The sequence below is a fragment of the Halichoerus grypus genome, chromosome 6, assembly GCF_964656455.1.
Source record: "Halichoerus grypus chromosome 6, mHalGry1.hap1.1, whole genome shotgun sequence".
Lineage (NCBI taxonomy): Eukaryota > Metazoa > Chordata > Mammalia > Carnivora > Phocidae > Halichoerus > Halichoerus grypus.
The window spans coordinates 132416990-132429111 of NC_135717.1; the positions used below are offsets into that span (position 1 = coordinate 132416990).

Consider the following 12122-nt stretch of genomic DNA (forward strand, 5'->3'; position numbering starts at 1 on the left):
CCTTCACTCTCACAGGTGGTAAAGAAAGTTCTATGTCCCACAAAGGAGACACTTTAGTTCACAGATCCACTAACCTGTGTTACCAGAAAGTGATACTGGAATAGGAATTTTCCCAGCACAAATGAGGAAAGGAAAATAGAGACAGCAACAGCCCCCTAGCCTGCTGGCCCGCTGCCCCATGCAAGCCTGACAAGGTGCACTCTCCCCACCACGGCCCTACGCAAGCGGCAGAGACCAGAGAGAATATTCTCACTAGTTACAAAGCCAGGTTCTCAGTATCTGAAACAAGACAAATGAAGAGTCTCATCTTATGATTTTCATCCTTATGACAAACAATACAGAAGTCAAACAAAGGAAAACATGACTATTTCTGGGAAGCGAAGAATCAATAATCTGTAGGTACCCAAAACTAAATTCACAAGAGTCATGATTCGAGATCGTTTTTTCAGATGTTATTCTCCTGCCATTATGAATTTGGAAAGGAAGGGAAAGGAAAAGAAAAGTTTTATACTCCTCTCTTGACTGGGCGCTATAGTCAGAGATCTGGGAGACTGACATGGTAAGAACTTTTACCTCTGCTGGTCTGTTGTCAGTTTCCACATACATCAGCTGCAGTCTCTAGGGAGAGAAGAGTTTTCCAGACTTCTACTCTCCCATCCTCATCACCAGAAACTACAGGAGGAGAAAATTCGATTTCCTTCTACTCTTTTAGGGTTTCAGCTGGGGCTCTGTAACAAGAGACAGATGAGCAAGACAAAAATAAGTTTATTAACATGGGTATCTCATATATATTTGAGAGAAATGCAGGGATGAGTAACTCAAAGAGGTGGCCAGAATTTGGGCTTACATACATACCATCTTAACCGAAGAACAGTACATTTTTAGAAGAACAACAAGACAGAGGAAAAGAGTTTTAGGCTTCTAAGGGCAGCAAACTGTGGGAAGATAAATATGTAGTGGCCACTGGAAGATAATAGCTAGTCAGTAAAATTTGTTATGTGAGGTCCTGTGAGGTCTTGGGGCTGATGAGCATGTAGAATTGTTAGTGATTAAGTCCTGTACAAACCTAGGTGGTTCTGTTTTCAGGTATATAGAGGGAGGGCAGAGTGTTTTCTTGGATCTGCTTCTTCTCAGTTGCCTTCAGTTCAAAATAATCCTTATGCCAAAAGGGAAGATCTTCAGGTGGTATATGCTGCTACTCTTCTTTAGGTTTGATTATAAAATTCCCTTGTTTTAAAATGACCCCTTATATTCTAAGATCAAAATGTGAGATAACGCATTGTCAAAAAGTTACAAACATTGTTCACGTGAGGCTTATTTATAATAGTAAAACACTGATTTATAAGCAAAAAATTATAACAGCAACAAAAAATTTAGAGTGGGAATATGGCTGAGCAATATGGTATCATGCTATATACCCATTAAAATGATAAGTAACATGTTATGTGCTTTTGGGGAAAGAGTATAGAAAATAATTTTAAGTGAAAAAGATGAAGACAACATAGTGAATGCAAAATCAAAAATTGGAGCTCTTTTTCTGTTGTGTAAAATGTTCATTCAGGGTGTTTTTTTTTTTTTTCTTTACAGTTGCTCAAATTCATAATAAAATAGGAGACAGTTCCTAGTTTGGAAACAGTCTTACTTCCCAATTCTTCCTGAGCCAGGTCTTTAAACAATGCCATTTCATCATTTTCCTGTAGGTTAATTCTTAGGACATCATAATAGCTCTTTTCAAATATAAAAAAAAAAGAGCTTTCAAAGTTAGTAAACCAATAAAGAGTTCCTGTTTTTCACATCTCTCAAAGGGTGGAACCCGCAGCCACTAGGAGAAGAAGGAAGTGAAAAGATGTTAAATACTGAGCACAGCCCTCCCCGGTCAGCCTAGAGGTCTGGCTTCCCGGTCAACATGAAGGCTCTCCTTCTTCTGGGGCTTCTCCTGCTTTCCGTCACCGTCCAGGGCAAGATCTTTGAAAGGTGTGACCTGGCCAGAACTCTGAAAAGACTTGGGCTGGCTGGCTTTAAAGGTGTCAGCCTGGCAAACTGTAAGTTAACTCTTCTTCATCCTTCCAAATAGTTAGCCTGGTGTGGGACAGATAGAGGATGAATAGTAATAAAGAGGCTTTGAATGAATGGACTTCTTTTATTTCTTTTGAGGGTCAATGGTTCAAAATATCAGCTTGTTTCTTTAGAATCAGATATGCCAGATGAAGGAATGAGGGCATGGGAGGGCAAAATTCTCTGCCATTCTAGGGATACCAGGACCCATTGTGCTCTTCTGGAGCTGCTAAATTTGTTTGTTGCCTCAGACTCGGTGGCACGTGTAGGCTGACTGAAAGGTCTATCTGAGCACCCGGACTATCTGTCAAGTCCTGGGTCTTTGACGCCAGGCATTTTCTGTTTGGAACTTGGTTCCAATGGTAATGAGCCTAGAGCAATGAGGATTTTTCTCTGCCATGACATGGGATTTTTAACAGCAAAGTTTTAAAACCCTATGTTGAACTCTCAGTGCAGGGGCAGTAGGAACCTATTTCCCCTTGATTACTGTTTATATAAGGATCCCTGAAATGCAGCTTGTAATAGTGTTTTATTATTCTTTTTTTTTTTTTTAAGATTTTATTTATTTGTCAGAGAGAGAAAGAGAGAGAGGGCGCACACGCAGGGAGGGAGGCAGGCTCCTCGCTGAGCAGGGAACCCCATGCAGGACTCAATCCCAGGACCCTGGGATCATGACCTGAGCCCCAGGCAGACGCTTAACCTACTGAGCCATTCAGGCGTCCCTATTCTTACTCAGTATAGTTTATTAACTATTTTTCACTTTCTTCCACTTAATTCAAGATATGTCTGAGTAAAAGTTACTTTATATTTTAGTTCACATTTATCAATGTGATCACTGTATTTTTGAGGTTGAATTCAAACATTTCCTCTTGGTAACTGCTTTTGAATGAACGAGTGGATAGATGGATGAAATAGTCTTTCCTGTTTATATCTCTTGTTTTTCAGATTCTGATTTGATAAGTAAATTCACCTTTAGGTATCTTAAGAAAATTTATTTCTCCCAGAAAATTCTTATTTTTCCTAATAAAAAGCATTTTTTCCATCAGCGTATGTATGTATCTGCTATTAATTATAAGATCCACTCAACAACTCTGTTGATTTTTCCATTCTAGGATAAATCTTGCCTGAGGATGGGAGCAGGGGAAGGGTAATGACAATGGAAGAAACAGCTATTTTAGTATTTTAAAAATACGTTATCTAGTTCATTAGTATTACAAAATGATTTGCAAACAAAAGGATTCTCACTAAAGTGTTAAAATATATTTGGGGGCCCCTGGCTGGCTCAGCCAGTGGAGCATGCAACTCTTGATCTCAGGGTTGTAAGTTCAAGCCCCATGTTGGGTGTAGAGATTACTTAAAAAAATAAAATCTTAAATATATATATATATTTATATTTATAAGGAAAAGACACTTTTACACTTATAAAGTAAGTCATTAATAAAATAGAATAGCAAAATAGAACTGATTATGGTATGTGAAATACATCATGTGGTGTTGATGTTTCTTACTAAAAATAAGTTTTTTTCAGGGATGTGTTTGGCCAAATGGGAAAGTAATTATAACACAAAGGCTACAAACTACAATCCCGGAAGCAGAAGCACCGATTATGGGATATTTCAGATCAATAGCCGCTACTGGTGTAATGATGGCAAAACGCCCAGAGCCGTGAACGCCTGTCACATACCGTGCAGCGGTAAGAAAGACGATGTTTAAGCGGCGGCACAGGACTCATCTAGTCATACTTACGAGAGCAGGGGTTCCGTACAAATTAAAGAGTCTTGAAAGGTTCATCAGGGACCTAGAAAAACTCTATTTCAGTGCCTAGAAACTCTTTATGATCATCCTCATAATTCCCTAAGAAATTAAAGAGCTGATGATGACATCATAAAAAGTTCAAGTTTTCTAATGTAATCTAAAATGATCTATTAATTTATCATAAATGAACATATTGATGCTTTGTCGAAAACCATGCCATTTCTCCCACTTTCTTTGGGGAGGCTTAGGGATAATTTGGTTGTGGGGCCCTTTTCTAAAAATTGTTTTTACTTTTTATTTTGAAATGTCCTAAATATATAGAAATTTCGAGACTAAACAGCCATATGCTCATCACATACTTTAATAGTTGTTAACACTTTGTCAGTTTTACTTTTTTTACGTGTATTTTTTTCTTTTTGCTGAGTGATTTTAAAGTGAATTAGAAACATGATGACTTTTCATTTCTCAACTCTTTAGTTTGCCTCCTCAGAAAATACAGTTCTTATATAATTATTGTTATACCTAACAAGTTATTTTATGGATTTGTTTAATTGGGGTGAAACAAATATTCTATTGAACTCATATAAAAGATAGAAATAACATGTGGAATATTCAGTGTATAAAATACTGGAGAAGTATTGTAAAATTGATATTGTTAAATCTTTTAATGTTAAACTTACTAATAGACAAGATTAGTCTTAGAATACATTTTGCATCCAGCTAATTTATTTTTAATTTATTTTTTTAATCTTTTATTATATAATAAAATGTGGCCATTGAATAAAAATCCTTACTCCCCAGAGATTTATGACCACTGGTAACTTTTGGTGTATATTCTTCCACAATATGTATCAATCATGTATATGAATGTAAAGCCATATCATGCACAAATGTACCTACATACAAACATGTAAGCAATGTGCATTAAGAAAAATGATATTGTACTATTTTTACTGCTTTACAGCTTGCTCTTTATCACACAAAATTATTTCTATGTCAACAAATACAGATCTGTATTATTTTTAAAGGATGGAAAGAATTCCACATATAAATGTTCTATAACTTACTAGTCCAACTCTTATTGGTAAGCACTTAGGTTATTCTGCTTTTCCCCCTTTGTGAAATGCTATGAAATATCTTGTGCATATATCTTTAGGTACATTTTTATTATTTCTTTAGGATAGATTTCTGGTGGCAGAACTGCTGATTAAAAAATTGCTAATCTGTGTTTGGTTTTTTTTGTTTGTTTATTTGTTTGTTTTTTACAGTGCCTAGAAAAAAGAGAACCTTCTGTCACATTAGTTAACAATTCCAGAGCTTTCCATGACTTTGGTAAATGAGAAACAGAATGCTTTATCTCATGCCAAATGGGATAGAATGAAGAAAAATTTTCCCCCAACATTCACAGATAAACGGACTCTTAGAAAATAATTTTATGTTCTTTCATCCTCCTAAGAGAATAAAGCTGACTAAATCTAAACTTAAAATGAAATTTCTATGGAAGCTGTTTTCATTCCTCACCACCTCTTTTTCAGATTTGCTGAAAGATGACATCACTCAAGCTGTAGCATGTGCAAAGAGGGTCGTCAGTGATCCAAATGGCATTCGCGCATGGTATGTTTAAGCATTAAGGTGGGGTAGGGGGCGCCTGGGTGGCTCAGTTTGAGCGTCCGACTCTTGATTTCACTCAGGTCATGATCTCGGGGTCCTGGGATGGTGCCCCACGTTGGGCTCTGCACTGGGCATGGAGCCTACTGAAGATTCTCTCTCTCCCTCTGCCCTTCCCCCCAGCCCCCCCCTCCTTCAAAAGATTTAAAAAATAATAATAAATTGAACATAATAATAAAAAAATTAATTTAAAAAAGAATAAATAAATAAAAGGGGACAGCTATTTTGCCCTAGTGTTAAGAGAGAAGTGAAAGAAGATTTTCAAAGACCAAAGTATGCTACTGAGAACTGAATGTTGCAGCTTTAGCCTTACCCTAAACAATGAGTTACATAGAAACAACCTGTTTCATCTGATTTAGAATCTTACTCTTTTCCCCTTCAATTTATTTTAGAGGATTTCTAGAGTTTTTAAGATTCTCAACATTCTACCAGTTCCTTGTCTTATCTTGAAATTGCTTTTGGAGTTAAGTAAATGTGGAAAGCACTTTGCAATTACTATTGTAGAATGCATAGATCAACGTTCACGTTCCTGGGCTTTGGGGGGATCCTGGGCTTTGGGGGGAAGTGACATACTTGGTGTACATATCTCCATTTAATAAATAGCAAATACCTCAATCTATCTGCAGCCTGTCGTCCATTTACCGGTAAAACATTCTGTTCTCCCAGAGGATTTGAAGTGTGTCTATTACAATGAAGCTATATTTTGACCTTATCAGTGTTTGTTTCGCTTTTCTCTACAGGGTGGCATGGAGAGCACACTGTGAAAACCAAGACGTCTCTCAGTATGTTCGGAATTGTGGAGTGTAACTGTGGAGTTTTCCTTCTGCAGCTCATTCTATCTCTTTTTCATATTAAGGGAGTACTGGTTGCGTGAAAGGTCACATTACCATTCTTTCAAATAACACTTTTACACAAGCAGGAACAGAATATGGTCTTTCTTCTAAAAGTCTTCATGTTTACAAAATGTGTTTGATAGCCTGTAACATTTTTCAGTTTGCTAATAGAATAATGCTGGTGAAAACTTATCTAAAGTCTTGCCTATCAAATACATCTCCAATATAGTCAGTTCTTAAAGAAATAACCCCAACTTAATCTTTAGTACTCCCCAATATTTTATAAAAATGTAACAAAATATCTTAAAAACAAACTGATCTTAGGCAAAATCCTAGCTGAATAGGCATCTGTTCAGTCCTCTCCAAAAACAGTAAAAAAAAAAATTAAAAAAAAACACAAACAAAAAAACCCCTACAAAACAAACAAAAAAACCACTCTCTGTTGGGCAATATAAAGTTTAAAAAGTTTAAAAAGGAGCAGAATGCCAAATGGCTAAAAATGACGACAGCCTGAATTAAGAATTTTGCTTTTCTAAACTATGACCTTGGTTTAAATATTTTCTCAGAAATGTTGCTTTCATACTGCTTTAAAAATAAATTGACAGTTTATATGTCAATCTATTTTGGCCCTTTAAAGAACTCTTCTATGCATCTTTCTGATCATGAAGGAATATAAAGAAGGATTGGATGAGCTGTTGTTGTTCTTTGATCTTATTAACTTAGATTCATGCATTATGACTAAATCTTGAGGCAAATGACTTTGCAAGTATTGAAATAATTGCTGATTAACCAAAGGTGTGAAATTATGCATGTTATAAAAATAATACAAACATTATCATTAAAGGCTTTGCAACTCATAACTTGTCTTTCTTTGTTTAGACCCAACTAGTGTCTATGAAGAAAAAAATATGTATATTCAAAAAAGAATTATTTGGGGGCTCAGTCGTTAGGCGTCTGCCTTCGGCTCGGTCCTAATCCCAGGGTCCTGGGATCGGGCCCCACATTGGGCTCCCTGCTCCGCAGGAAGCCTGCTTCTCCCTCTCCCACTCCCCCTGCTTGTGTTCCCTCTCTTGCTGTGTCTCTCTCTGTCAAATAAATAAATAAATAATCTTTAAAAAAATAATTATTTGGTATTCTTAATATATTCTATATCTTTACCTGTACCCAAACAGCTGGATATTGCTGGAGAAAAATCCACAAGCATTCTGACAGATCTCACTTTGATAACCACAGATCTTACATGGGCCCTCAGTCTGCATGGCCATCCGAGTCACTTCTCTGCACTCCTTCTGTGTTAGTGTCCCCACTCTCCAAAATGACTATTACTATTTTAGTTCTCTTCCTCTCTTCAAGGACACACATCCAGCCATGTGTGTGCCCCAGCACACACATCCAACCATTCACTTTTCACCCTCTCTGTTCTCAGTAGATGACCTGACCTCACATTACATTGAGAAAATAGAAGCAAGCTCATACGAAATTCTCCCCTCCTTGCCACTATAACAGCGATCACACCTTCCCCTGGGCCCATCCTCTCTTCCTCCGCTCCTGCCAATGGCAGGGTCTCCACATGCAATCTCGGATTGCATCCGTCTCATGACTCCAAGTTAGCAGAGTGTTTCCTGCATCCTGAGTTACTCTCTCTTTGCTGGATATCCCCTGGCATTGTACAAAATGTCCTGGTAACCTTGCAAAGATTCTTGCAATTCAAAGACTTTGCAATTCGAGTGATCTCTGTTTATCTCACTGGATCTTTCAGTAGCACTTGACCAAGTGAACCACTTCATACTTCTGGAAAGCTTTTTCCCCCTCAGCTTCTCCTCCTTCTCCTCGTTCACATCCCTCCTCATGGATTGCCCCTTCTCAGGCCTTGACCGGCCTTTCCTCTGTTATGTAGTTCCTAACTGAGGGAATGCTCCAGCACTCAAGCCTACAGCCATTTGATAGACTACATATTTTACTTACTTCTTTATTTGTCTCTCCTTGCTGAAATATAACTTCTAAAAATAATAGATTTTTCCCACTTTTTAAAGACATTTAAATAGCTCAATTTTCCCCAGAATTTACATGTACAGTACAAAGGCCTTAATTTTTCTGAACAGTTTGAGAGTAAATTGGTGCCCATGTGGCCCTGAATCCTTCAGTGTGTGATTCCCACATAACCTCAAAACATCACCCAGATCCGGAAGCTAACACTGATACATTATTACCACCTACTCTTTAGAGCCCATTCAATTTCATCAATTGTCCCCGTAAATTCTTCACAATAGAAAGATCTAATTCAGAATTATGTGCTGTATTTTGTTGCCATTTTTTTTTTTTTTTTTTAGTTTTCTTCAATCTGGATCATTTCTTCAGTTTTTTCCTTTGATTTTCACAACTTAACAATTTTGAAGACCACAGACCAGTTATGTTGCAAAATGTCTTAAAGTTGTTTTGCTGTTCTCTTGATTAGATTAGGTTGTGCATCTTTGGCAAAAATACCACAGAAGTGATGCTGTGCTGTTCCCATTGTACCCTCTCGGGTGGCACACAGTTTTGAAATGTTCTGTTACTGATGATGTTTACTTTGGTCATTTGATCAAGTGACCTCTACTGTGAAGTATTTGGGAAGGGATAAGGTGCTTTAAGACTGTTCCTTAGCAAGTTTTCAATTCATGCATTTATTTATTATATCAATATGGACCCATGACTTCCTATTTTATTCAAATTACAATCCATTACTACCATTTATTTTTATGTTCACATTGTCCGTAATTTGGCTAGTAGAGCTTCTCTGTAAGCTAGCTTCTGCATCATTTTGACATGTCCTCATATTTCTTGAGCACTTTTTTGTTTTCTGGCACAGGATGGTCTAAGACTCACCTTGTTCTTCCCCTGCCCCAGCCCTGGAATCAGCCAGTTCTCCAAAGAGCACTGATTCGGCAGAGTGGACAATGGTACATATGCACGTATGTATGTATGTATTTATTTAGATCTATTTATTTTAGAGAGAGAGAGAGAGTGTGCATGGAGGGGCAGAGGGAGAGGGAGAAGAATCTCCAGCAGACTCCCCGCTGAGTGTGGAGCCCAATGCAGGGCTCAATCTCATGACCCTGAGATCATGACCTGAGCTGAAATCAAGAGTCCGATGCTCAACCGACTGAGCCACCCAGGCGCCCCTGGACAATGGTATTTGAAAAACAAGATCTAGGCACTAGAGTGTCACTGATTCCAGGCCCCACCAGTGGACAGAATTAAAGGTTATATGTATTTACACAGTATTTGTCACTGTATCTATTTATATTGAATTCATATCAGTATCTCCAATTCCAATCCCACACCACAGGGTTCATTCTATTTTTCTCTTTTTCCACATTGTTAACTCTCTTCTCTGATAGTGAGAAACTTGGCTTCCATTGTCCTTAATAGCTTTGAAATGTATCCTTAGTGCATGTATGTATTTGATCAATTTGTCTGTATGTAACAAATCTCCCAACACTGCCACACCATGGAATAGACCCTCTCCATTCAGGCTCTAATATCCTTCATTGGCTACCCCTTCCTCCACATCTGCACGCCCTCTTACCTGTGTTACATCTCTGACACCGTACTGGGTCACTGTCCTGATAGGAAGGAGGGCAGAGTTTTTTACACCCATATTCCAAACACCTGGAACATGATACGCACTCAATGAACAGTTGATCGAATGAATCTCTTCCTGATTATTTAGTATATTCCTCCATGTTGACCATTCTAGGATTTTTCTTACTCTTCAGGCCCACGTGATTCCAGTACAACAGCTTCTGGGATTCCAAGGGTCAAGTCTCGACTATGTGACTGTAATGCATAGACCAGCCATGGGAGGGCAGCAGAGGTCCCCAACACGGGTGCAGTCTCAGGCTTCAAGATTCTGGAGCCATTCTAATACGATTAAACCCCCCAAAATATGGGTTTATTCATATCAGGTCACCCAGAGGTGTATAAAGAATGAGTCAAGGTAGGGGATAGAGACTTGAAGAGTGACAGCTCCGATGGAGAAATGAGATATATCCAGAAAGCTCCAGGATAGCTCAACAACACAGGCTGACTGAAGAAACAACCAGAGATTAGCAAAAGTTGGCTGAAGAGGGAAAGCGATGTTTCCTGGAGATTTTGCTTAATGTTTTTGGTAACTGTCATTTCTTATTTATAGCTTTTATTATCATACAATCAAGCTCCCAAACTGAATTTCTATTCTTATTTGGGAATGAAATAAAAATCAATATCAGTGTTTGATCGTTTTTAAGAGAAACTCAATTTGTATGTTGCTTACTTTTACCCCAGGGTATTATTTGAAATGCAGAGTAATATTCCAGATGATAACTTAGCTCTTTATGTGGCACTAATTATAACTAAGCCCTGAACACATCTTTTGCACTTCTATTTAGTGGACTCATTTACCTTTTTTTAAAGATTTATTTATTTATTTTAGAAAGAGAGAGCAGGAGGGGCAGAGGGAGAGGGAGAGAGATTCTCAAGCAGACTCCCCGCTGAATGCAGAGCCTGACTTGGAGCTCAATATGGGGCGCGATCTCACAACCCTGAGATCACGACACCAGCCAAAACCAAGGGTCAGGTGCCCAACTGACTGTGCCACCCAGGCGCCCATAGTGGACTCATTGAAAAAATATTTACTTAGAAGTTGTGAAAGGAGATTAATAAAAATTACGAGGAGTGACTAATGTCATTCATAGATACAATGTTTTCCAATTAAATGCATATCTATTATGCAATTATATTTTTAAATCATTTTTAATTTAATTTAATTTAATTTTTTTAAGATTTTATTTATTTATTTGACAGAGAGAGAAAACACAAGTAGGCAGAGCGGCAGGCAGAGGGAGAGGGAGAAGCAGGCTCCCTGCCGAGCAGGGAGCCTGATGCGGGGCTCCATCAAAGGACCCTGGGATCACGACCTGAGCCGAAGGCAGACGCCCAACCGACTGAGCCACCCGGGCACCCCAATCATTTTTAATTTTAATAAGGTTATAAATTCTCAGTGTTTACAGAGTCAGATAGTTCCACAAAATTTATGAAAGATGTACCTCCTCATTTCTCCACCTTTACATGCAACTGCTTTCTACTCTTTAATGTTTTTTATATTTACCTCCATGCTTTTAAATGTTAGGCTTATATTGCATTTTCTTGATTTTTCCATCATCCTAGGCTATTAGGATATTGACTTTCCACTATGGAAGTTAAGGATTAGGCTCTATTTCCTCCTCCTCAATCTCCATCGCAGATGGCACCCTTCCCCAGTGCCTATCCTTCCAATGTAATTATACATTTTTGTTAGACCAATACTCAGTATTTACATAGCCACAAATACAATTATTTTCTTCTCTAATGGAAGATTGTATTTTCCCTAGAGCTAATAACTGCATGACTCTTAAATTTGCTTAGTTTTCTGTGTATCTTTTGTTTTTACCTCCCAAACTCTAGGTCTAATATTTAAACATTAAATATTAAATATTTAAATAATCTCTCAAGGCTTCAGACGCAGCTAGAATTCTTCAATTTCACCCTTTTTTTTAAGTTTATTTATTTATTTAAGTAATCTCTACACCCAATGTGGCCTTGAACTCATGACCCCAAGATCAAGAGTCACATACTCTTCTGACTGAGCCACCACCAAAGCCTGAGGCTTAACCAACTGTGCCACCCAGGAAACAGACTCTCAACCTGTTTTGTTAGCTTCTCTCTTCCATCTCCCTCCCCTTACGTCCAGAGATTCCCCACAAATACAAATTCTTGAGACTTGGCTGGGGGGGGAGGTGGTGAGGGCGGGAT

At 38.1% G+C, this 12122-nt stretch overlaps 1 protein-coding gene across 1 annotated transcript; it reads left to right on the forward strand.

The window, feature by feature from the left end:
* The first annotated feature begins 1860 nt into the window (after positions 1-1860).
* On the forward strand, positions 1861-7434 carry LYZ (lysozyme). Its single transcript, XM_036110399.2, has 4 exons — positions 1861-2042; positions 3584-3748; positions 5346-5424; positions 6219-7434. Exons 1-4 carry the CDS (start codon positions 1907-1909, stop codon positions 6283-6285), a joined length of 447 nt encoding a protein of 148 aa, XP_035966292.1. The 5' UTR covers positions 1861-1906; the 3' UTR covers positions 6286-7434.
* The last annotated feature ends 4688 nt before the right edge of the window (positions 7435-12122 follow it).